Below are 25,785 nucleotides of genomic sequence, written 5' to 3' on the forward strand. Positions count from 1 at the left end.
GGTAAACTGTGGAATTCTCCACCACTGAAAACTGTGGAGGCCAAGTCACTGAATATACTTTCGAAGGAAATAGAGAGACTCTGAAGGTGTCCAGGGATATGGGGAAAGACTGAGAGTGTGACGTTGAATTAGTGGCTCAACCATGATCAGAATGAATGGTGGGGTCGGCTGGATGGGCCAAATGGTCTCCTGCTTCTATTTGCTCTGTTTCTAAGAAGTCATCTTATGATTTGGTCAATTGTAAAGGTGCATTTTGAAGATGTTTTCTACATTTCTTGTTTTCCATATTTCATTGTTGTGATCAGTGAGTAGTACTCTGTAACATTAATAGGGTTACTGTTTCTGAGCAGCGTATCCATCAGGCTGAGGATGTCTGTAATGTCAGGCTACTCTTTGTACTCAGCTCATTGAAACCATCACCTTGACTCAGGATGGTGGAGTTCTCCGCTCCACTGAGCATATTACAGGAACGAGTGCAGAGCTCAGGGAGCACTGCACTGACGGGAACTCCCGTCTTTCAATGAGATGTGCCAACGGGACCCTGTCTGACTGTTGAAGTGAGTGTAAAATCCCCACAGCTATGTTCGAGCATGAGCAGGACTCTCCCAATGTCTCCTCATCAGCCAACATCACTAAAACTAATTGCTGATCATTCATCTCATCGCTGTTTAAGGGACTTTGCCGTGCGCACGTTGACTGCCACATTTGCAGACCCAACACTTGGTTGGCTGTGAAGTGATTTTCAATGTCCCAGTGGTTTGTATCTTTGTCTTTTAATGACTGTTTGCTTTTGTTTGTGTGCAGTTGTACCGCAGGCTGTCTGAGGTCCTGGGGCTGAACGACGAGACAATGGTCCTGAGCGTTTTCATTGGAAAGATGTGAGTTAGACATCAAGGCACTCCAACAGCGAGGGCCGGGGGTTAGGGATTCAATCCATGTCTTTGCCATGAACCTCGTCTGTTGGGTCAAGTAGCAGATAGGCTCCTCGCAGACAGATGAATCAATATTTGTTTCACCCCGGGGTGTGGGAACAGTTGCTTCACTGGCACCGAGATAGGAGATAGAAGTGAGCAGGGAAAGGATCCATTGGTTTGGGAATGGTTCGGACTCTGCTCTGCGACTTCCAAACCTCTTGTCGACCCAAAGGCTGTGCTCGGGTGAACTCTGAATCCTCACTCAGATCCACAATGTTAACACGTTCCTGAAAAGAAAAGGTGGCACCAGAGCGAAATGGAAATACACCCCAAAATATCTGCAGCACCCTATAGATTATATCGTCAGCTGGGTGAAGACCCTTTGTCAGACACTCCATTCAGATGAAGACTCCCACCCAAAGCATACCTTTTCTCCTTTTTCAGCTACCGCAGGGTTTACTAAACACCCTCAGCATTTACGATTAGGATTTATTCGTGTGGGGAGAGGAGGAATGAATGAACACTGTACGGAGTACAGAATGTCCCTTTCCCGCCACTCATTCAAGGGCACAGTTACACTGTAAATGCTGAGGCAGTTCCCTGAAAGCCGGCTATTTCACACTGTCACCTCCGTGCAAATGGAGACACAAGGGGGGAAGTCCCATTGAGCCCCGGAAGCAGAAATCCGTAAATTTGTCCATTCAGTTTAATTTTGTTGGCTGGCAATTGTCGAACAATTTAAGATGGAATCGGCATTTAGAAATTTACATTGTAATCCTGAATTTCTGCAGAAATTTTCCATTTCAGACTTAGGATTTCAGCATTATCTGAGCTCCTCGTTCGTTGAACCATTTTTTGGATGCTATTTCAGGCCCAATACTCGCAGAACCAGCTTTCAGTTGTGGCCTGCCGCAGGTGGAACTGTGTGGTTCAGACCTCCAGTGGCTAATTGAAGCTTGCTGAATTCTGTATTGTACATTGCACAGAGCGCGCCTCCAAATTCTGGCATCCCAGGTCTCCGACCTCCGGCACCTTGTTGAGGTTTGGAGTTCCCATTCGCTGGTGCCAACGGGTTCAAGCCTCTGAGGTTTTGCAGAGTGACTGATCTTAGTGCTGTGGCTTGAAGAGTGGTCGGAACGCCAGGACCTCTTCGTGATCCCAACGTGGCACGGACAGCAGTTAATGTGAGCGTGGACTCAGACTTGGAAGGGGAGGTGGAATTTTAACCTCACTCACGGAATGGAATCTGAATGCTGTTTATTCCATTCCACCCACTTGCATCAAATTCAGGGGAGAGTTACATCTGTTAGGGTGAAACTCCAACTGGGCAGAGATTAAGGTGAATATTTCCCCTGATGTGCAGCTTCCCGGGGTTCAATAGTACGCACCTCATTCGCTGATCAATCAGTTTGAGCGTGTTCCTGCTGTAAACACGGCTACCCAGTACGCACTGACGGTGGTGGCGACACAGTTTCTGGCTCCTCTCGGGCGAAGCTGAGGGTGGTATCACACTGAAGGGATGGATTCCCTGGTTTCCCCGGTGACAGAGATCGACACTGGGCTGGATTCCCCGGTGACAGAGATCGATACTGGGCTGGATTCCCCGGTGACAGAGATCGACACTGGGCTGGTTTCCCCGGTAACAGAGATCGACACTGGGCTGGATTCCCCGGTGACAGAGATCGACACTGGGCTGGTTTCCCCGGTAACAGAGATCGACACTGGGCTGGATTCCCCGGTGACAGAGATCGACACTGGGCTGGTTTCCCCGGTAACAGAGATCGACACTGGGCTGGATTCCCCGGTGACAGAGATCGATACTGGGCTGGTTTCCCCGGTGACAGAGATCGACACTGGGCTGGATGCCCCGGTGACAGAGATCGACACTGGGCTGGTTTCCCCGGTGACAGAGATCGATACTGGGCTGGATTCCCCGGTGACAGAGATCGACACTGGGCTGGTTTCCCCGGTGACAGAGATCGATACTGGGCTGGATTCCCCGGTGACAGAGATCGATACTGGGCTGGATTCCCCGGTGACAGAGATCGATACTGGGCTGGATGCCCCGGTGACAGAGATCGATACTGGGCTGGATTCCCCGGTGACAGAGATCGATACTGGGCTGGATTCCCCGGTGACAGAGATCGACACTGGGCTGGATTCCCCGGTGACAGAGACCGATACTGGGCTGGATTCCCTGGTTTCCCCGGTGACAGAGATCGATACTGGGCTGGATTCCCCGGTGACAGAGATCGATACTGGGCTGGATTCCCCGGTGACAGACATCGATACTGGGCTGGTTTCCCCGGTGACAGAGATCGATACTGGGCTGGATTCCCCGGTGACAGAGATCGATACTGGGCTGGATTCCCCGGTGACAGAGATCGATACTGGGCTGGTTTCCCCGGTGACAGAGATCGATATTGGGCTGGATCCCCCGGTGACAGAGATCGATACTGGGCTGGATTCCCCGGCGACAGAGATCGATACTGGGCTGGATTCCCCGGCGACAGAGATCGACACTGGGCTGGATTCCCTGGTGACAGAGATCGATACTGGGCTGGATTCCCCGGTGACAGAGATCGACACTGGGCTGGTTTCCCTGGTGACAGAGATCGACACTGGGCTGGATTCCCCGATGACCGAGATCGACACTGGGCTGGTTTCCCCGGTGACAGAGATCGATACTGGGCTGGTTTCCCCGGTGACAGAGATCGATACTGGGCTGGATTCCCCGGTGACAGAGATCGATACTGGGCTGGATTCCCCGGTGACAGAGATCGACACTGGGCTGGTTTCCCCGGTGACAGAGATCGACACTGGGCTGGATTCCCCGGTGACAGAGCTCGATACTGGGCTGGATTCCCCCGTAACAGAGATCGATACTGGGCTGGATTCCCCGGTGACAGAGATCGACACTGGGCTGGATTCCCCGGTGACAGAGATCGATACTGGGCAGGATTCCCCGGTGACAGAGATCGATACTGGGCTGGTTTCCCCGGTGACAGAGATCGAAACTGGGTTGGATTCCCCGGTGACAGAAATCGACACTGGCCTGGATTCCCCGGTGACAGAGATCGATACTGGGCTGGTTTCCCCGGTGACAGAGATCGATATTGGGCTGGATGCCCCGGTGACAGAGATCGACACTGGGCTGGTTTCCCCGGTGACAGAGATCGATACTGGGCTGGATTCCCCAGTGACAGAGATCGAAACTGGGCTGGTTTCCCCGGTGACAGAGATCGATACTGGGCTGGATTCCCCGGTGACAGAGATCGATACTGGGCTGGTTTCCCCGGTGACCGAGATCGATACTGGGCTGGTTTCCCCGGTGACAGAGATCGATATTGGGCTGGATCCCCCGGTGACAGAGATCGACACTGGGCTGGATTGCCTGGCGACAGAGATCAACACTGGGCTGGATTCCCCGGTGACAGAGATCGACACTGGGCTGGATTCCCCGGTGACAGAGATCGATACTGGGCTGGTTTCCCCGGTGACAGAGATCGATACTGGGCTGGATTCCCCGGTGACCGAGATCGATACTGGGCTGGATTCCCCGGTGACAGAGATCGATACTGGGCTGGATTCCCCGGTGACAGAGATCGACACTGGGCTGGATTCCCCGGTGACCGAGATCGACACTGGGCTGGTTTCCCCGGTGACCGAGATCGATACTGGGCTGGTTTCCCCGGTGACAGAGATCGACAGTGGGCTGGATTCCCCGGCGACAGAGATCGATATTGGGCTGGATTCCCCGGTGACAGTTATCGATACTGGGCTGGATTCGACGGTGACAGAGATCGATACTGGGCTGGATTCCCCGGTGACAGAGATCGACACTGGGCTGGTTTCCCCGGTGACAGAGATCGACACTGGGCAGGATTCCCCGGTGACAGAGATCGACACTGGGCTGGATTCCCCGGTGACAGCGATCGATACTGGGCTGGATTTTCCGGTGACAGAGATCGACACTGGGCTGGTTTCCCCGGTGACAGAGATCGATACTGGGCTGGATTCCCCGGTGACAGAGATCGACACTGGGCTGGATTCCCCGGTGACAGAGATCGATACTGGGCTGGATTCCCTGGTTTCCCCGGTGACAGAGATCGATACTGGGCTGGTTTCCCCGGTGACAGAGATCGATACTGGGCTGGTTTCCCCGGTGACAGAGATCGATACTGGGCTGGTTTCCCCGGTGACAGAGATCGATACTGGGCTGGATTCCCCGGTGACAGAGATCGACAGTGGGCTGGATTCCCCGGTGACAGATATCGATACTGGGCTGGATTCCCCGGTGACAGAGATCGATACTGGGCTGGATCCCCCGGTGACAGATATCGATACTGGGCTGGATTCCCTGGTTTCCCCGGTGACAGAGATCGATACTGGGCTAGATTCCCCGGTGACAGAGATCGATACTGGGCTGGATTCCCCGGTGACAGAGATCGATACTGGGCTAGATTCCCCGGTGACAGAGATCGATACTGGGCTGGATTCCTCGGTGACCGAGATCGACACTGGGCTGGATTCCCCGGTGACAGAGATCGACACTGGGCTGGTTTCCCCGGTGACAGAGATCGATACTGGGCTGGATTTTCCGGTGACAGAGATCGACACTGGTCTGGATTCCCTGGTGACAGAGATCGATACTGGGCTGGATTCCCCGGTGACAGAGATCGACACTGGTCTGGGTTCCCTGGTGACAGAGATCGATACTGGGCTGGATTCCCCGGTGACAGAGATCGACACTGGTCTGGATTCCCTGGTTTCCCCGGTGACAGAGATCGATACTGGGCTGGATGCCCCCGTGACAGAGATCGACACTGGGCTGGATTCCCCGGTGACAGAGATCGACACTGGGCTGGTTTCCCCGGTGACAGAGATCGATACTGGGCTGGATTCCCCGGTGACAGAGATCGACACTGGGCTGGATTCCCCGGTGACAGAGATCGATACTGGGCTGGGTTCCCCGGCGACAGCGATCGATACCGGGCTGGATTCCCCGGTGACAGAGATCGTCACTGGGCTGGATTCCCCGGTGACAGAGATCGATACTGGGCTGGATTCCCCGGTGACAGAGATCGATACTGGGCTGGTTTCCCCGGTCACAGAGATCGATACTGGGCTGGTTTCCCTGGTGACAGAGATCGACACTGGGCTGGATTCCCCGGCGACAGAGATCGATACTGGGCTGGATTCCCCGGTGACAGAGATCGATACTGGGCTGGTTTCCCCGGTGACAGAGATCGATACTGGGCTGGATTCCCCGGTGACAGAGATCGACACTGGGTCGGATTCCCCGGTGACAGAGATCGATACTGGGCTGGTTTCCCCGGTGACAGAGATCGATACTGGGCTGGTTTCCCCGGTGACAGAGATCGATACTGGGCTGGATTCCCCGGTGACAGAGATCGACACTGGGTACATAGAACATAGAACAGTACAGCACAGGTCAGGCCCTTCGGCCCTCAATGTTGTGCCGAGCCATGATCACCCTACTCAAACCCACGTATCCACCCTATACCCGTAACCCAACAACCCCCCCCCCCCCCCCCTTAACCTTACTTTTTTTATTAGGACACTACGGGCAATTTAGCATGGCCAATCCACCTAACCCGCACATCTTTGGACTGTGGGAGGAAACCGGAGCACCCGGAGGAAACCCACGCACACAGGGGGAGGACGTGCAGACTCCACACAGACAGCGACCCAGCCGGGAATCGAACCTGGGACCCTGGAGCTGTGAAGCATTTATGCTAACCACCATGCTACCCTGCTGCCCCCCCCCCCCCCCCCCCCCCCCCATCCCTTATTTCCCTGGTTTCCCCGGTGACAGAGATCGACACTGGGCTGGATTCCCCGGTGACAGAGATCGATACTGGGCTGGATTCCCCGGTGACAGAGATCGATACTGGGCTGGATTCCCCGGTGACAGAGATCGATACTGGGCTGGATTCCCCGGTGACAGAGATCGATACTGGGCTGGATTTTCTGGTTTCCCGGCATTCGCTGGTGGCGGGATCCTCCTTTCCTGCTGCTCCCATTGATGACACCCCACTCCGCCGGGGAAAGCCATCGGTGGGGGGGGTTCCATTGCCGGCGGGAACAGAAAATCCCAACGGCCGGAGGATTCCGGCCACTGAGCTTGTGGGGAAATGCACAGAGGTGCTTGAAACGTAAGTGGGCCAGTCCCACTCTGTTCTGAACTGAGATTGGATACTCTGTGTAAACATGAGGGCAGCACGGTAGCATGGTGGTTAGCATAAATGATTCACATCTCCAGGGTCCCAGGTTCGATTCCCGGCTGGGTCACTGTCTGTGCGGAGTCTGCACGTCCTCTCCGTGTCTGCGTGGGTTTCCTCCGGGTGCTCCGGTTTCCTCCCACAGTCCAAAGATGTGCGGGTTAGGTGGATTGGCCATGCTAAATTGCCCGTAGTGTCCTGAAAAGTAAGGTATGGGGGGGGGTTACTGGGTTATGGGGATAGGGTGGAGGTGTTAACCTTGGGTAGGGTGCTCTTTCCAGGAGCCGGTGCAGAATCGATGGGCCGAATGGCCTCCTTCTGCACTAGGGGGGGGGGGTTGTTGGGTTACGGGTATAGTGTGGATACGTGGGTTTGAGTAGGGTGATCATTGCTCGGCACAACATCGAGGGCCAAGGGCCTGTTCTGTGCTGTACTGTTCTATGAAGCAGCAACTTTCCATAACTATATTTACTGGAATATCGGCCAGCCTTGTATTTCGACAGTGTACCAAACCTCCCTTCTCCCCTCAGGAAAATCGAATTGGTAAATTGTATCTCTACTGCACTCAGAAATTCAGCCAGGTTAATTTTCCATTTGAGAATATATTTGAGTAAATACAGTGTTCCACCTGGTATCCCTGTTTGAAAAGGGCGAGAGGATAATGTCGTAACTCTGGAAAGTCTCCATTTTGAGTTCTAACTGTTGTTTCTCTGATTCCCAACAGAATCACCAACCTGAAGTTCTGGGGGCGATGCGAGCCAATCACGTCAAAGACGCTTCAGCTCCTGAATGATCTCTCCATTGGATATCCTTTGATCACAAAAAATAACTCCACCGGATCACTCCGAGTGGGTGGGCGATTGGCCTCCGGGCTCTGAAGGCCAGGGGGTCAAGGCGGACTGCGGTCGCTCGAGTTGAACGGAGAGATGACTCAGGCAACAGGGCTGTTGTTGATGTCCCGTTTTGGTACAACAGCCGGTACGTTGTGAGAGGAACGGGAGGGAGGGGATCCCGGGAAAACCAGGGTTTGGAGGAAAATGCAGTTTGGTTAGTCTTGATTTCAATAGGAAAGGTGAAGAGAGGGTAGGATGGGCTGTGTGCAGTTCAAGAGAACCAATCAGCTCAGTTACACTCAGCACTAAGAATAAGAGACATTGGAGAGGAAGATTGGAGTATTGTTGATGCATGGAGTCGGTATTTAACAGCAGCTTCTTGCTGCATAATCAGCAGGCACAAACTGGAAACAAATAGATTGGAATATTGTGTGGAAGTTTAAATCAGCCATATCCTTGGGCAGCAGCACTGTCAATCACTGGTGTATAACATTGCATCTGTACATTAGCCTGTGTTCAATGAAAATTAACATTGCTGTTTATTGGAAGATGATGGATATACACCAGTCTTAAATATATTCAGAATCATCTCATCAGCACTGAGTTAAGTTGCAAAGCAGTTGAAAACTGTTTCTTGTAAATGACTAGTTGGAAGAGTGAACTTGCTTGTTTATTCCATATGTATACGTTTATACATATAGATGTATATAACTTCAGAAGGAGGTGAACAGTAACCGGTAGTCATACTTCAAGCCAAAGGGGAAATTGGGAGTGTAAACCATCCTGTTACTGCCTCAAGTGACTCCCAGTTGCAAAGGTTTTTATGGAACCGAATGATGATTTGTAGTGGAATGGAAGAGAATGAAAGAGATAAAGAAGTGAGGCTATTTGAATGATGTCAGTGCTAGTTTGTTACCCTTGACTCTGAGCTTGTACATACAGCAGCGTGAGGAAGCTGGTGAAACTGACTGCTGTCCAGTTCATGCTGAACAATCACACAGTGAGTATCTTGTTCCGACAAAGAGTCATATTTAACTGGACAATGTAACTCTGTATCTCCCTGCACAAATACTGCCAAACCTGCTGACTTTATCCAGCACTTTCTGTTTTTAACCTCCTGTGTCTCACTTTGTTCTCGCCCCTGCTCTCTACACTTTACTCTCTTGGAGAAGTACATACAAGCGATGTGGCCACGTTGAAGGGTTCACGTCCTTGCACAGGGATTGGCAGTGTCACCTTTCTCACGTTTGCTCCATCGGAACTAACCAATGTTTCAGGCCGAGTACAGACTGCTGACCAGTCACAAGCCTTTTTGGAATTGAGATCTTGAAGGGTTTAAATGATCCTCTGGCGATGCTGTGTATTGTGTGTGTTTACTGACGACCAAAGGAAGGAGTGAATAATCCTGTCTTGCACCTTCAATTGACAGAGCGAGCACTTTTCATTTCTGGGCATCAACAACCAGTCCAACCTGAGCGACATGCGCTGCCGCACCACCTTCTACACAGCACTCGGACGATTGCTTATGGTTGATCTAGGTATGTGAGAACTGCAGAAGCTCAGAGGAATGATTTGTCCATGTTTGTCAATCTCTGTGTGTGTGTATATTACCATCAGCAGCGGCGTTGCCCATCCAGAGTAGTTTATGCTGCAGGTGACTCCAGATGAAGGATTGATGTTCTCACAACTAACTAGTAAATTCCCTCACGGTGCTGATATCTGCTGGTGCTCACAGTTCTGTATCTCCACACATGGAGCAGATACCATACCCTGGGTAAAATCTACCCTCCCAGCAGTTGCCCCGGAACGTTGGTCAGAGCGTCAGGGCTGTGGTACCCAGTTCCAGATCCTCACACACGCGAAACATGGTGTCTCCACTGGGATTGTGGAATTTATCCTTTCAGTTGTGTGGGGCGGGGGCGGGTTACAGTGGAAAGAGAAAGATTTCAAGAGGGTTGTTGGAAGCAGAGGGTGAGCTGGCAGGGCAGAGAGAACGGAGCAGGGTCTTCCGTGTCTGAACACATGGAGCAGGGGAGTTGTGGACAAGAGGTAGCCCCATCTGAGGAGGGCAGAGGGGAATGTTTAGGTTCCAGAGCAAGTCGGGCAGCACGGTGGCGCAGTGGTCAGCACTGCCACCTCACATCGCCGAGGTCCCGGGTTCGATCCCAGCTCTGGGTCACTGTCCGTGTGGACATTGCACATTCTCCTCGTGTCTGCGTGGGTCTCTCCCCCACAACCCAAAGATGTGCAGGGTAGATGGATTGGCCACGCTAAATTGCCCCTGAATTGTAAAAAAAATAATTTGGCACTCTAAATCAATTTTTTTTAAATGTTCCAGAGCAAATCGCTACGGTAGGATGGGCAGAATTGAAAACAAGGAAGAAATTTGATGGGAGCCAGGGAACAATGCAGCAGATTGTGGTATTAAGAACCTAAGAACTAGGAGCAGGAGTAGGCCATCTGGCCCCTCGAGCCTGCTCCGCCATTCAATTAGATCATGGCTGGTCTTTTGTGGACTCAGCTCCACTTTCCGGCCCGAACACCATAACCCTTAATCCCTTTATTCTTCAAAAAACTATCTATCTTTACCTTAAATCATGTAATGAAGGAGCCTCAACTGCTTCACTGGGCAAGGAATTCCATAGATTCACAACCCTTTGGGTGAAGAAGTTCCTCCTAAACTCAGTCCTAAATCTACTTCCCCTTATTTTGAGGCTATGCCCCCTAGTTCTGCTGTCACCCGTCAGTGGAAACAACCTGCCCACATCTATCCTATCTATTCCCATCATAATTTTTAATGTTTCTATAAGATCCCCCCTCATCCTTCTAAATTCCAACGAGTACAGTCCCAGTCTACTCAACCTCTCCTCGTAATCCAACCCCTTCAGCTCTGGGATTAACCTAGTGAATCTCCTCTGCACACCCTCCAGCGCCAGTACGTCCTTTCTCAAGTAAGGAGACCAAAACTGAACACAATACTCCAGGTGTGGCCTCACTAACACCTTATACAATTGCAACATAACCTCCCTAGTTCTCCAGTTCGGTGGCTTGGCCAGGGTGGTGAGCTGGCATGTGGAGGGCAGAATGTGACGGGCATTAGTTCAGAGGCCTTTAAATCCGTCCTCGTTCCCCTGTGGATTTGACTGAAAGTGTGTACCTGTGGTTATGCTTCAGGTGAGAACCATGCGTGGCTCTGTCACACTGCCAGCCATTTGAAGGCCGGTTCGTGCACTCGCACTAACAGTGGCCACTTGCGAGGGAATCCAGTGAGCAACTGGTAAGGAATCGATGGCTTGGTAAGAGGATGTGAGAAAGTCGGCGTTTCAGAAGCTGTATCGTGAGTAACACACCGACCCCTGTGTTTGACCCCCACAGGCGAGGATGAAGACCAGTTTGAGCAGTTCATGCTCCCTTTAACTGCGGCATTTGAAACGGTGGCACAAATGTTTAACTCAAACACGTTCAATGAACAAGACGCTAAGGTACAGCTGTTTTAATTCCCTCGACTTCACAATGTTTCATGTACACTGTGCTACAGTGATAAAATTGTATTTGGGGAGTAACTTGGTTCTGTGGCATTGACTCTATTCGGTTGATTTGTCTGAAGCAATTTCTCACTAACATCTTTGCAGAAACAAACTGAGATGTACTTGGAAATCCATTCCCATTTTAGCTATTGATTTATGTTTGATTGGGGAGTGACTTGACCCAGCAGTGTGAGCAGTGTCTCTCACCTACAATTGAAGCACCTTGTTAGTGACAGAACTACCGCCTGTTAAATCGATGAGCTCATCCTCGCTGCAATGAGAATTGAGCAGATGATATGCTTCTGCATAATGTGATAAAGCTCCCAAGTCACAAGAATGGAAGTACAAGGCTGCTACAGGGCTGTGTCCTCTGCTGCGTTTGATTTGAATCAAACTCTTTTGTTTCTGAACTAGGAAACATATTCACGGCTGTCAGCCAGGTGGTGAGCATTTGGCTGAAGCTAGCGCTGTTCCTCAGCAGGCGCCAACCCATCTTAAGATTGTCCAGTTGTAAGGAATGCGGAATGGGCGATTTGGCCCCTCGAGTCTGCTCCGCCATTCAATAAGATTGTGGCTGTGTTCTTAACTCTTTCCCACCTGTCCTTAACCCTTGACCCCCTGTAGGCTAAAAGTCTGTCCAACTCAACCACACACTGTCCACCTACCCAGAGACGAGGTTTATTGGCAGGGCAGATACGTGTTTATTTGATTGTACTGATTGATGTTGTGTCTTCTCACAGCGAACACTGGTTGGCCTGGTGAGGGACCTGAGGGGGATCGCCTTTGCCTTCAACGCTAAGACCAGCTTTATGATGCTCTTTGACTGGATGTATCCTTTTTTGGTGTTTGACTGGAAACAGAGCGCCTGTGTTTGGGATTGGGCGCCATCCGGCCGGTTTTGTGCTGTTATGAAGCTGTGCCAAGCCTCAGAGAGGAGCCACGGCACATTAGAGAAAATGGCTTATTGTCACGAGTGGGCTTCAAATGAAGTTATTGTGAAAAGCCCATAGTCACTACATTCCGTCACCTGTTCGGGGAGGCTGGTCCGGGAATTGAACCGTGCTGCTGGCCTGCTTTGGTCTGCTTTCAAAGCCAGCGATTTAGCCCAGTGAGCTAAACCAGCCCCGCTGGTTACCTGACCGTTGCACTGTGTGACTCCAGGCTGGCATGAAGCCAAGGCTAGGAAGTCTTACACAGCATTCAAGGCAGCAGCAGCTTTTCAATGTGGATCTGGGTTTGGCTCCCAGATCGACATTGGAGTAAGGTTTGGGACAGGACATAGTCAGTGTAAGTCAATTGGCTTTGGAATAAGGCTTTACTGCATGCCTTACATTGCACTGATTTCATCTCGTGGAAAGCCCAAGTCCCTTTGCGTTGACACGACAGCAGTGTGAGGCACAGAATCCACTCTGATGATTTAGTTTGTTTCTTGCAGTGTTTGGACTGTCCGTAGTCAGTGCCATGTTGGAGACAATACATTGTGACAGAGTTTTAAAGACAATACCAGCAGGAAGGATTAGAGAGAACCTCCGTGGTCCCTTTGGGCTGCCTGTGATCTGGGCGGACAAAAATTATTATTGACTCAACAAACAGAGAAAACAGGGGGCGGGGGGTTGATTTGTTGCTTCCAGGCACCTTGACCATTTCTGTGCCTCACACTGCTGTCTTGTCAACGCAAAGGGACTTGGGCTTTCCACGAGATGAAATCAGTGCAATGCAAGGTATGCAGTAAAGCCTTATTCCAAAGCCAAGTGACTTACACTGACTATGTCCTGTCCCAAATCTTACTCCAATGTCGATCTGCTGCCTTGAATGCTCTCTTATGTCCTGTCCGGGAGAATGGAGTCAATGGGCACCTATGGCTACTACCTTGAGAATGCCATCACCACAGACACGTGCCGATGATCTATTTGACAAAATGCCATGTCCTTCCTGACCAGTGTTTGTGATGGAGAGGGGGAAGGAAGCGTGGAGAGTGGGTCAAGGATTTCACCAGATCCCGCCACAAGTCCAAACTAACCCCCTCACTGTGCCAAAAGGGGGGAATTCTTCCCTTGGTTCAGTGGATCTGACACACGAGTCTGACAGTGAGACTGTTCTGCTATAACCTGTCTCTGTAAAGTTATGGGCTCTCCTTTCAATAAAGAGCATCACATTCACTATTCACCGACCAACACTAACAGTAATTTCTTGCCCATCAAAGTTTTAAACTCGGGGGAAAGCTTTCTAGGGGGAACATACCAGCAGGAGCAGGCCCCTCGAGCCTGATCCGCCATTCAATCAGATCATGGCTGATTTGTGACCTAACTCCTGTGTACCTGCCTTTGGCCCATATCCTTTATATCTTTGCTCAACAAAAACCTCTCTATCTCAGATTTTTTTTGAAATCCAATTAAGGGGCATGGCTAATCCACCTACTCTGCACATCTTTGGGTTGTAGGGGTGAAAACCATGCAAAGACGGGGAGAATGTGCAAACTCCACACGGACAATGACCCAGAGCCGGGATCGAACCTGGGACTTTGGCGCCGCGAAGCAGCAGTGCTAACCACTGCGTCACTGTGCTGCCCTAGGCTGACAGTTCCAAGGCAATGCGGAAGAGGCACTGCAGCATCGGAGATGGACACTGAGGGAGCGCTGTACCATCGGAGATGGACACTGAGGGAGCGCTGTGCCATCGGAGATGGACACTGAGGGAGCGCTGTGCCAACGGAGATGGACACTGAGGTAGCGCTGTGCCAACGGAGATGGACACTGAGGTAGCGCTGTGCCATCGGAGATGGACACTGAGGGAGCGCTGTGCCATCGGAGATGGACACTGAGGGAGCGCTGTCCCATCGGAGATGGACACTGAGGGAGCGCTGTGCCAACGGAGATGTACACTGAGGGAGCGCTGTGCCATCGGAGATGGACGCTGAGGGAGCGCTGTGCCATCGGAGATGGACACTGGGAGCGCTGTGCCATCGGAGATGGACGCTGAGGGAGCGCTGTGCCATCGGAGATGGACACTGGGAGCGCTGTGCCATCGGAGATGGACACTGAGGAGCGCTGTGCCATCGGAGATGGACACTGAGGGAGCGCTGTGCCATCGGAGATGGACACTGAGGGAGCGCTGTGCCAACGGAGATGGACACTGAGAGAGCGCTGTGCCATCGGATATGGACACTGAGGGAGCGCTGTGCCATCGGAGATGGACACTGAGGGAGCGCTGTGCCATCGGAGATGGACGCTGAGGGAGTGCTGTGCCATCGGAGATGGACACAGAGAGCGCTGTGCCAACGGAGATGGACACTGAGAGAGCGCTGTGCCATCGGAGATGGACACTGAGGAGCGCTGTGCCATCGGAGATGGGACACTGAGGGAGCGCTGTGCCATCGGAGATGGACACTGAGGGAGCGCTGTGCCATCGGAGATGGACACTGAGGGAGCGCTGTGCCATCGGAGATGGACACTGAGGAGCGCTGTGCCATCGGAGATGGACGCTGAGGGAGCGCTGTGCCATCGGAGATGGACACTGAGGGAGCGCTGTGCCATCGGAGATGGACACTGAGGGAGCGCTGTCCCATCGGAGACGTACACTGAGGGAGCGCTGTGCCATCGGAGATGGACACTGAGGGAGCGCTGTGCCATCGGAGACGTACACTGAGGGAGCGCTGTGTGGACACAGAGAGCGCTGTGCCATCGGAGATGGGACACTGAGGGAGCGCTGTGCCATCGGAGATGGGACACTGAGGGAGCGCTGTGCCATCGGAGATGGGACACTGAGGGAGCGCTGTGCCATCGGAGACGTACACTGAGGGAGCGCTGTGTGGACACTGAGGGAGCGCTGTGCCATCGGAGATGGACACTGAGGGAGCGCTGTGCCATCGGAGATGGACACTGAGGGAGCGCTGTGCCATCGGAGATGGACACTGAGAGAGCGCTGTGCCATCGGAGATGGACACTGAGGGAGCGCTGTGCCATCGGAGATGGACACTGAGGGAGCGCTGTGCCATCGGAGATGGACACTGAGGGAGCGCTGTGCCATCGGAGACTGACACTGAGGGAGCGCTGTGCCATCGGAGACGGACACTGAGGGAGCGCTGTGCCATCGGAGATGGGACACTGAGGGAGCGCTGTGCCATCGGAGATGGGACACTGAGGGAGCGCTGTTGCTTCACACGCCAGGGTCCCAGGTTCGATTCCTGGCTTGGATCACTGTCCGTGTGGAGTCTGTACGTTCTTCCCGTGTCTGCATGGGTTTCTTCCGGGTGCTCCGGTTTTCTCCCACAAGTCCCGAAAGACATGCTGTTGGGTGAATTGGGCATTGTGAATTCTCCCTCTGTGTACCCGAACAGGCGCCGGAATGTGGCGACTAGGGGTTTTTCACAGTAACTTCATTGCAATGTCAACATAACACTACTTGTGACAAAAAAGATGATTATTATTACCGAAGGAGTGCTGCATCGTCCGAGATGAAAAGGGCACTGTTGGAGGGGCAGTGCAGTTGGAACTCTGCAGTATGCAGAGGGGCAGTACTGAGAGAGAGCTGCACTGTTTCACATGCAGCACTGACGGGGCTCTGTCGATGAAGCATTAAGATCCCAATTCCCTGTCGCTGAGAATGTTAAAAATCTCTGCCTCTGCTGAAGTAGAGTTTGGAGAGTTCACCCATTGTCTTGTGCAATATTCCTCCCACAAGCTAGTCGTTCAGTTTCCGCCTGTGAGATCTGGGGGTGGCACAGTAGCACAGTGGTTATCACAGCTGCTTCGCAGTTCCAGGGTCCCAGGTTCACTTTACAGCTTGGGTCACTGTCTGTGCGGAGTCTGCACGTTCCCCCCGTGTCTGCGTGGGTTTCCTCCGGGTGCTCCGGTTTCTTCCCAGAGCCCAAAGATGTGCAGGTTAGGTGCATTGGCCATGCTAAATTGCCTTTAGTGTTCAAAAGGTTTGGTTGGGGTTATTGGGTTGCGGGAGGGTGTGGGCTGGAGTGGGGTGCTCTTTCCAAAGGCCAGTGCAGACTCGATGGGCCGAATGGCCTCCTTCTGCACTGTAAATTCTATGTATCTACGTATCATGCTGTGCACAAAGTGTTTTTCATGTCTGCCTAATTGACGGTGACGACACTTGAACAATAATAGTTTATGAAGTACTGAGAGAGGTTAGTGAGAGAGGTGATGATTGCTGTGTAAATGCAGATTTTACCACCTTCCACTCAATCACTTGAGCTGCACTCATTGATATGTCAGGAAATAGACTGTTTCAATGGAACGCATCCCTTTAAATCGGAACTCCTTTCTCCCGATTCCTCGCAGATTGAGAGATGTTCCAATGTTCAATATTGGTTTGAACACTTGATATAATTTCCTTAACCTCTGTGCTCACAGCTATCCCACCTACATGCCAATACTACAGCGCGTTGTTGAACTTTGGTATCATGACCCGGCGTGTACCACACCCATCCTCAAACTGATGGCTGAACTGGTCCACAACAGGTAAGGTAGCCCTGCAGACACGACTCTCCCCCTGACGTTCAGCGAGATCTGACAGTGTGAGCAAGCTGCTAAACATGGGAACTCCGAGGCACAGGCTTTATCGTGGTATTGCTGTGATGTGCACACAAGCCTTGCTCTCCCTGGTGCCTTGTTGATGTTAATGGGATTGTTTGGGATGAGATGTGACTAGCTCTGCTGAAGAATCCTGCCTTTGAAAAGTTTGATGTCTGCTTGGCGATGAGGTTTGAATCCAGACGTTGCAGAATTAGAATTGACGTCTTTCCTGCCCTGTTTGCAGGTCACAGAGGCTGCAGTTTGATGTCTCTTCCCCGAATGGCATTCTCCTGTTCCGAGAGACCAGTAAAATGATTACAACCTACGGTCAGTTTGATTTAACTTTGCTGTAACTTTCCGATGATTATGTTCCCTCACCTTTCCTGGTATCCATGCCCAGTTGATGCCCACCCTCTGTACCCTGCTCCAGTTTTGTTCAGCCTCTATGCAAGCATCTGTGCATGATACCCTACACGATTGTGAATGTGCTCTCTTGCTGCACAGGTTAAGGTTCTGCTCAATGTCTCCTACCCGTTGACACCGCTTCTTGCTGATAAAGCTCTGTTTACTTCTCATTGCTCCAGTGCCCAGGAGCAGCATCATGCCGTGCTCTGCCCTGCCTCCAGGACCCGAATCTCTATCTCAGTGCTCAGAAATCATTCTCTGTGAAGGCACGGGCCCAGGGCAAGACTTCTAAAACTAGAACCATCAGTGAAGTACAATAGTGTGGATTTTTCCTCACTCACGTTTGTTCAAAGGGGATTGTTGCGAGTTGTGGAACAATAGTGCGAATTGTAAGTTTTAAAGTTTGTTCTTTGATGGGACGTGGACATTGCTGGGTCAGCATCTGTCTCCCAACTCTAATCCCCTTGAACCGACTGCCTTGCTCGGCCATTTCAGAGGACAGGGTTAACCACATTGCTGTGGGTCTGGAGTCACATGTAGGCCAGACTGTGTAAGGACGGCAGATTTCCTTCCCTAAAGGATGGGTTTTTACAACATAAGAACTAGGAGTAGGAGTAGGCCATCTGGCCCCTCGAGCCTGCTCCGCCATTCAATGAGATCATGGCTGATCTTTTGTGGACTCAGCTCCACTTTCCGGCCCGAACACCATAACCCTTAATCCCTTTATTCTTCAAAAAACTATCTATCTTTACCTTAAAAACATGTAATGAAGGAGCCTCAACTGCTTCACTGGGCAAGGAATTCCATAGATTCACAACCCTTTGGGTGAAGAAGTTCATCCTAAACTCAGTCCTAAATCTACTTCCCCTTATTTTGAGGCTATGCCCCCTAGTTCTGCTTTCACCTGCCAGTGGAAACAACCTGCCCGCATCTATCCTACCTATTCCCTTCATAATTTTAAATGTTTCGATAAGATCCCCCCTCATCCTTCTAAATTCCAACGAGTACAGTCCCAGTCTACTCAACCTTTCCTCATAATCCAACCCCTTCAGCTCTGGGATTAACCTAGTGAATCTCCTCTGCACACCCTCCAGCGCCAGTACGTCCTTTCGCAGGTAAGGAGACCAAAACTGAACACAATACTCCAGGTGTGGCCTCACTAACACCTTATACAATTGCAGCATAACCTCCCTAGTCTTAAACTCCATCCCTCTAGCAATGAAGGGCAAATTTCCATTTGCCTTCTTAATCACCTGTTGCACCTGTAAAACAACTTTCTGTGACTCATGCACTAGCACACCCAGGTCTCTCTGCACAGCAGCATGCTTTAATATTTTATCGTTTAAATAATAATCCCGTTTGCTGTTATTCCTACCAAAATGCATAACCTCACATTTGTCAACATTGTATTCCATCTGCCAGACCCTAGCCCATTCACTTAACCTATCCAAATCGCTCTGCAGACATCCAGTATCCTCTGCACTTTTCGCTTTACCACTCATCTTAGTGTCATCTGCAAACTTGGACACATTGCCCTTGGTCCCCAACTCCAAATCATCTATGAAGATTGTGAACAATTGTGGGCCCAACACGGATCCCTGAGGGACACCACTATCTACTGATTGCCAACCAGAGAAACACCCATTAATCCCCACTCTTTGCTTTCTATTAATTAACCAATCCTCTATCCATGCTACTACTTTACCCTTAATGCCATGCATCTTTATCTTATGCAGCAGCCTTTTGTGTGGCACCTTGTCAAAAGCTTTCTGGAAATCCAGATATACCACATCCATTGGCTCCCCGTTATCCACTGCACTGGTAATGTCCTCAAAAAATTCCACTAAATTAGTTAGGCACGACCTGCCCTTTCTGAACCCATGCTGCGTCTGCCCAATGGGACAATTTCTATCCAGATGCCTCGCTATTTCTTCCTTGATGATAGATTCCAGCATCTTCCCTACTACCGACGTTAAGCTCACTGGCCTATAATTTCCTGCTTTCTGCCTACCTCCTTTTTTAAACAGTGGCGTCACGTTTGCTAATTTCCAATCCACCGGGACCACCCCAGAGTCTAGTGAATTGCGGTAAATTATCACTAGTGCATCTGCAATTTCCCTAGCCATCTCTTTTAGCACTCTGGGATGCATTCCATCAGGGCCAGGACACTTGTCTACCTTTAGCCCCATTAGCTTGCCCATCACCACCTCCTTAGTGATAACAATCCTCTCAAGGTCCTCACCTGTCATAGCCTCATTTCTATCAGTCAATGGCATGTTATTTGTGCCTTCCACTGTGAAGACCGACCCAAAAAACCTGTTCAGTTCCTCAGCCATTTCCTCATCTCCCATTATTAAAACTCCCTTCTCATCCTCTAAAGGACCAATATTTACCTTAGCCACTCATTTATGCTTTGTATATTTGTAAAAACTTTTACTGTCTGTTTTTATATTCTGAGCAAGTTTATTCTCATACTCTATCTTACTCTTCTTTATAGCTTTTTTATTAGCTTTCTGTTGCCCCTTAAATATTTCCCAGTCCTCTAGTCTTCCAGCAATCTTTGCCACTTTGTATGCTCTTTCCTTCAATTTGATACTCTCCCTTATTTTCTTAGATATCCACGGCCGATTTTCCCTCTTTCTACCGTCTTTCCTTTTTGTGGGTACAAACATAGAACATAGAACAGTACAGCACAGAACAGGCCCTTCGGCCCTCGATGTTGTGCCGAGCAATGATCACCCTACTTAAACCCACGTAACCCGTATACCCGTAACCCAACAATCCCCCCATTAATCTTACACTACGGGCAATTTTAGCATGGCCAATCCACCTAACCCGCACATCTTTGGACTGTGGGAGGAAACCGGAGCACCCGGAGGAAACCCACGCACACACGGGGAGGACATGCAGACTCCACACAGACAGTGACCCAGCCGGGAATCGAACCCTGGAGCTGTGAAGCATTGATGCTAACCACCATGCTACCGCTGAGCACTGTGAAAAATCACTTGGAAGGTTCTCCACTGTTCCTCAACTGTTCCACCATAAAGTCTTTGCTCCCAGTCTACCTTAGCTAGTTCTTCTCTCATCCCATTGTAATCTCCTTTGTTTAAACACAAAACACTAGTATTTGATTTTACTTTCTCACTCTCCATCTGTATTTTAAATTCCACCATATTGCGATCGCTCCTTCCGAGAGGATCCCTAACTATGAGATCATGAATCAATCCTGTCTCATTACACAGGACAAGATCTAGGACCGCTTGTTCCCTCGTAGGTTCCATTACATACTGTTCTAGGAAACTATTGCGGATACATTCGATGATAGCTTCAATCACCATCACTGAGATTAACTTTGTGTTCCAGGTCTATCAATTCAGTTTAAATTCCACCAACTGCTATGATGGGATTAGAACCTGCATCCCCAGAGTATTAACCTGGGGCCTCCAGTCCAGTGACACTCTGCCACCACTTCACCATCTTCCCATCACCATCTTCCCCCAAGTTATACAGTGCCACTCTGTGAATCATCGTTTCTGCCCATCATACATGGAGAGTGTTGCTGCCAACAACATTTACTTCACCGAGTGACAGCGCTGCACAAAATAAATCATTGCACAGCTTGACATTACCACTGGAGAAATTGTAAATGCATTCACAGGAAGCACAGAGGATTGCAACTCACTTGTTCGTCACCTGACCCCTGCTCGCTGCTGCGAGTTTGGGGTCGCTGAAGAACCCTGTTTGTGTCCTTCAGATTGTAATGATCAATCAGCGTGGTTTCAGACGAGGCCCAGGGACCACTGTGTGAGAATATTGTGAATAAAATTGGAAACTAAGGGAACGTCTTTCAGACTCTGAACACAGCAGCAGCCTGTGTCTGTGAAGGAGGCCCGGGTCAGTGGAGCTGATGCCAGCCTCCCACTGAGATGGTGATTGTCGTCCTTCACCTCCCGGACGAATGCCAAGGGCAGAAGACGGACTTCTACACCGCGTTTGCTGAGCAAGTTCTTTGACACAGTTGGGCGAGCCTTTGTACGTTCATGGAGAAATTGTCCTGGGAATTTCATCACAGCAGTGTTACAGTCCCATGGTGACAGGATTACAGTGCCTCTTCTGAGCCATGTCAGTAATGGAGTTAAACAGGGCTGTGTCCTCGCACTTTGACACGTTTTTCTCCACCAGCCTCGCCAGTGCCACCTTCCATGATGGTGATCCTGATGTTAAAATCCTTCTCAATCTGGGAGGACTCCAGGAAAAGGCCATGATTCCCTGTACGCTAGTGACTGCACAATCTGCCAATTCACCGCTGCAATGGACTTGCTAGGAATGTCTTGGCCTTACAGAGAAAACGGAAGTAATGCACCAGCCCGCCCCAGAAAAGCCCTATCTTCAGCCCAAGGTTTCAGTCCCCAGCAGCTGTCCGCGGTGAATCACTTCTCCCAGGTTATCTATATTGGCGATGGGAGACATGGCAACATTGCCAGAGCAAAGTGTAGCCTTCAGGAGACTGGGAAGAAAGAGGAGTGAGGCAGCCGACAGGAGAGCAATATTCCTGCCCAGAGAGAAGCAAACTACTGTAGCTGCTGGGAATCGGAAATATAAACGTAAAAAGCTCACTTCCCTTGAATGAGTTGCTTTGTTTGGCTATTTCAGGGGGCGGATAATCAGCCGCACTGTGGATCTGGAGTCACGTACAGATTAGGAGCAGGAGTCGGCCATTTGGTCCCTTGACCTGATCTGCCATTCCATAAAGTCATGATTGTGGCTTCAACTCCACATTCCCTCTCTCTCTCTCCCCCCCCCCCCCCCCCCCACCCCCCCCCCCCCCCTCCCCGGGCCTTTATTTCTTAGTTAAATATCTATCTACCCCTGCCTTAAAAATATTCAGTGACCCAGGCTCCACTGTTCTCTGGCGAAGTTCGAAAGACTCTCAACCTTTGGGGAGGAAGACTTCTTCCCATACCATCTCCATCTTCAATCGCAGATCCCTTATTGTTAAAGCGTGTCCCCGAGTTCTAGTTTGTCCCACTAGGGGAGGCATCTTTCCAACATTCTCCCTGTATAATCACTCAGCATCTTATATGTTTCAATAAGATCACCTCTCATTCATTCTAAACTCCAATGGACACAGCCTATTCTTTCCTGACCAGCCCCCATCCTGGGTCAGTTGAGTGCACCTTCACTGAACCTGATTCATTTGTATCCTTCCTTCAATGAAACTGTCCACAGCTCCAGACGTGATCTCACCAAAGTCCGAGACATATGTGGCAAAACGTTCCGACATTTATTTTCCATTCCTCTTGCAATAGGAACAGGAGTAGCCCATTCAGTCCATCAAACCTGCTCCGCCATTCAACTAGTTCATGCCCATCTACATCAATGTCACTTTCCCGCACTGTCCCCGTATCTTTGGATGTCATCTGTCTTGAACACACTCAGTGATTGAGCTTCCACAACTCTCTGGGATGGGGAATTTTTTCAAACTCTGCTGTACCTGCATACATATCTTTTTATAATTTGTGTACCCGGACACCCAGATCCCTCTGTACCTCAGAGTTCTGCACTCCCTCTCAATTTAAATAATATGCTGCTTTTCTAGTCTTTCTTTGGCATCCCAGTATTGGCACCTTATTTCAGGATGTAGATGCACTGGAAGCAGTTCAGACTAACACCAGGAATGGACGGCTTGTCTTATGAGGAACGGTTGGAGAGATAGGAGTTGTATCCGCTGGAGTTTAGAAGAGTAAAAGGCGACTTGATTGAAACATCTGAGATCCTGAGGGGTGTTGCCAGGGTGGATGTGGGGAGGATGTTTCCTCTTGTAGGAGAATCTAGAACTCGGGGTCACTGATTAAAAATAAGGGGTGGCCCATTTAAGACAGAGATTAGGAGAATCTTTCTCTCAGAGGGTCGAGAGTCTTTGAACTCTCTTCCTGAAAGGGGGGTGGAAGCAGGGTTTTTGAAAATTTTTAAGGTCGAGCTAGATAGATTCTTAGTCAGCAAGGAGGGTGCAAGGTTATCGTGAGGGTCGGTGGGATGCTGCTTTGAGGCCACTATCAGATCAGGCATGATCTTATTAAATGGCGGAGCGAGCTGGAGGGGCTGAATGGCCTCCTCCTCCTAATATATATGTTTCCCCACATTCCCTCTGCCAAATCTTTGCCCACTAACTTAGCCTATCTGAGTTCCTCTGCCGACTGCTCATGTCCGTTTCACAACTGACTTTCGTACCTATCTTTACTCCATCAACAATTTAGCACCGGTACACTCGACCCCCTCAGCCAAGTCATTGATGTCAATTCTGAATAGTTGAGGCCCCAGCACTGATCGCTGTGGCACTCCACTCCCCACACTTTGAAAATGACCCATTTTTTACCTGCTCATGGTTTCCTTTTGGCTAACCAATTCTCTATCCATGAGAATATGTTACCCCCCTGTGCCAGTGTTCTTCAAACTTTTTGTTTCTGGTGATTGCTGTGGAAGGTGTATGGGCCGAATGTGGAACAGTTGAAGTTTTCACAAAGGCTGAACAAGCTGTGATATTTTCTCCTTTTTGTTTTGTTCAAACAGGTAATCGAATTCTCACACTGGGAGAGGTACCGAAGGACCAAGTGTATGGGCTGAAGTTGAAAGGAATTTCCATTTGCTTCTCCATGTTGAAGGCAGCTCTCAGTGGCAACTACGTTAACTTTGGGGTCTTCCGTCTCTATGGCGACGATGCACTCGACAACGCTTTGCAAACATTCATTAAGCTACTCCTGTCAATCCCTCACAGCGACCTACTGGTTTGTGATCTTAACCCTCAGTTATTTTTAGATTTATTGACAGTATTTGAGTGTCCCTGGTTATGCCAGCAATTATTGCCCACCCCCAATTGCCTTACGGTGGTAGTGCGCCATCTTCTTGAACCCCTGCAGTCCCTGAAGTGTTGGTACAACCACTGTGCTGTCAGGGAGGAAACTCCAGGATGTTGTCCCAGTGACAGCGAAGGAACATAGAACATAGAACGATACAGCGCAGTACAGGCCCTTCGGCCCTCGATGTTGCACCGACATGGAAAAAAACTAAAGGCCATCTAACCTACACTATGCCCTTATCATCCATATGCTTATCCAATAAACTTTTAAATGCCCTCAATGTTGGCGAGTTCACTACTGTTGCAGGTAGGGCATTCCACGGCCTCACCACTCTTTGCGTAAAAAACCCACCTCTGACGTCTGTCCTATATCTATTACCCCTCAATTTAAGGCTATGTCCCCTCGTGCTAGCCACCTCCATCCGCGGGAGAAGGCTCTCGCTGTCCACCCTATCTAACCCTCTGATCATTTTGTATGCCTCTATTAAGTCACCTCTTAACCTTCTTCTCTCTAACGAAAACAACCTGAAGTCCATCAGCCTTTCCTCATAAGATTTTCCCTCCATACCAGGCAACATCCTGGTAAATCTCCTCTGCACCCGTTCCAAAGCTTCCACGTCCTTCCTATAATGAGGCGACCAGAACTGTACGCAATACTCCAAATGCGGCCGTACTAGAGTTTTGTACAACTGCAACATGACCTCATGGCTCCAGAACTCAATCCCTCTACCAATAAAGGCCAACACACCATAGGCCTTCTTCACAACCCTATCAACCTGGGTGGCAACTTTCAGGGATCTATGTACATGGACACCGAGATCCCTCTGCTCATCCACACTACCAAGAATTTTACCATTAGCCAAATATTCCGCATTCCTGTTATTCTTTAACAGGAATGCGGCCGATATATTTCCAAGTCAGGGTGGTGAGTGACTTGGAGGGGAACCTCCAGGTGGTGGGGTTCCCAGGTACCTGCTGTTCTTGTCATTTTAGATGGTTGTGGGTTTGGAAGGTGCTGCCGAAGGAACTTGGTGAATTACTGCAGTGCATCTTGTTGATGGTACACACGGCTGACACTGTTCGTCAGTGGTGGAGGGTTTGAATGTTTGTGGAAGGGGAGCAATCAAGCGGGGCTGCTTTGTCCTGGATGGTGTTGAGCTTCTTGAGTGATGTTGGAGCTGCGCTCATCCAGGCAAGTGGAGAGTATTCCATCACACTCCTGACTTGTGCCTTATAGATGGTGGTCAGACTTTGAGGGGAGGGGGGGAAGAGGGGTCAGAAGGGGAGGTACCTGCTGCAGGATTCATGGCCTCTGACCTGCCCCTGCAGCCACAGTATTTTTGTGATTGGACCAGTTGAGTTTGTGGTCAATGGGAACCCCCAGGATGTAGATGGTGGGGGATTTAGCGATGGTAATGCCGTTGAATGCCAAGGGAGATGGACCTTGTCTAGCACTTGTGTGTCGCGTATGTAACGT

The 25,785-nt window shown here is 50.4% G+C and overlaps 1 protein-coding gene across 1 annotated transcript in view; it reads left to right on the forward strand.

The window, feature by feature from the left end:
• xpo7 (exportin 7) overlaps positions 1-25,785 on the forward strand; it is a 92,039-nt gene that overhangs the window by 57,635 nt on the left and 8,619 nt on the right. Inside the window, exons 15-23 of the mRNA XM_038785255.1 lie at positions 805-878; positions 7,884-7,964; positions 8,929-8,992; positions 9,422-9,530; positions 11,368-11,474; positions 12,260-12,348; positions 16,883-16,990; positions 17,289-17,371; positions 24,023-24,237. Coding sequence (XP_038641183.1) covers positions 805-878; positions 7,884-7,964; positions 8,929-8,992; positions 9,422-9,530; positions 11,368-11,474; positions 12,260-12,348; positions 16,883-16,990; positions 17,289-17,371; positions 24,023-24,237 — 930 coding nt within the window. The remainder of the gene's footprint in view (positions 1-804; positions 879-7,883; positions 7,965-8,928; positions 8,993-9,421; positions 9,531-11,367; positions 11,475-12,259; positions 12,349-16,882; positions 16,991-17,288; positions 17,372-24,022; positions 24,238-25,785) is intronic.

The sequence above is a fragment of the Scyliorhinus canicula genome, chromosome 26 (genome assembly GCF_902713615.1).
Source record: "Scyliorhinus canicula chromosome 26, sScyCan1.1, whole genome shotgun sequence".
NCBI classification, from domain to species: domain Eukaryota; kingdom Metazoa; phylum Chordata; class Chondrichthyes; order Carcharhiniformes; family Scyliorhinidae; genus Scyliorhinus; species Scyliorhinus canicula.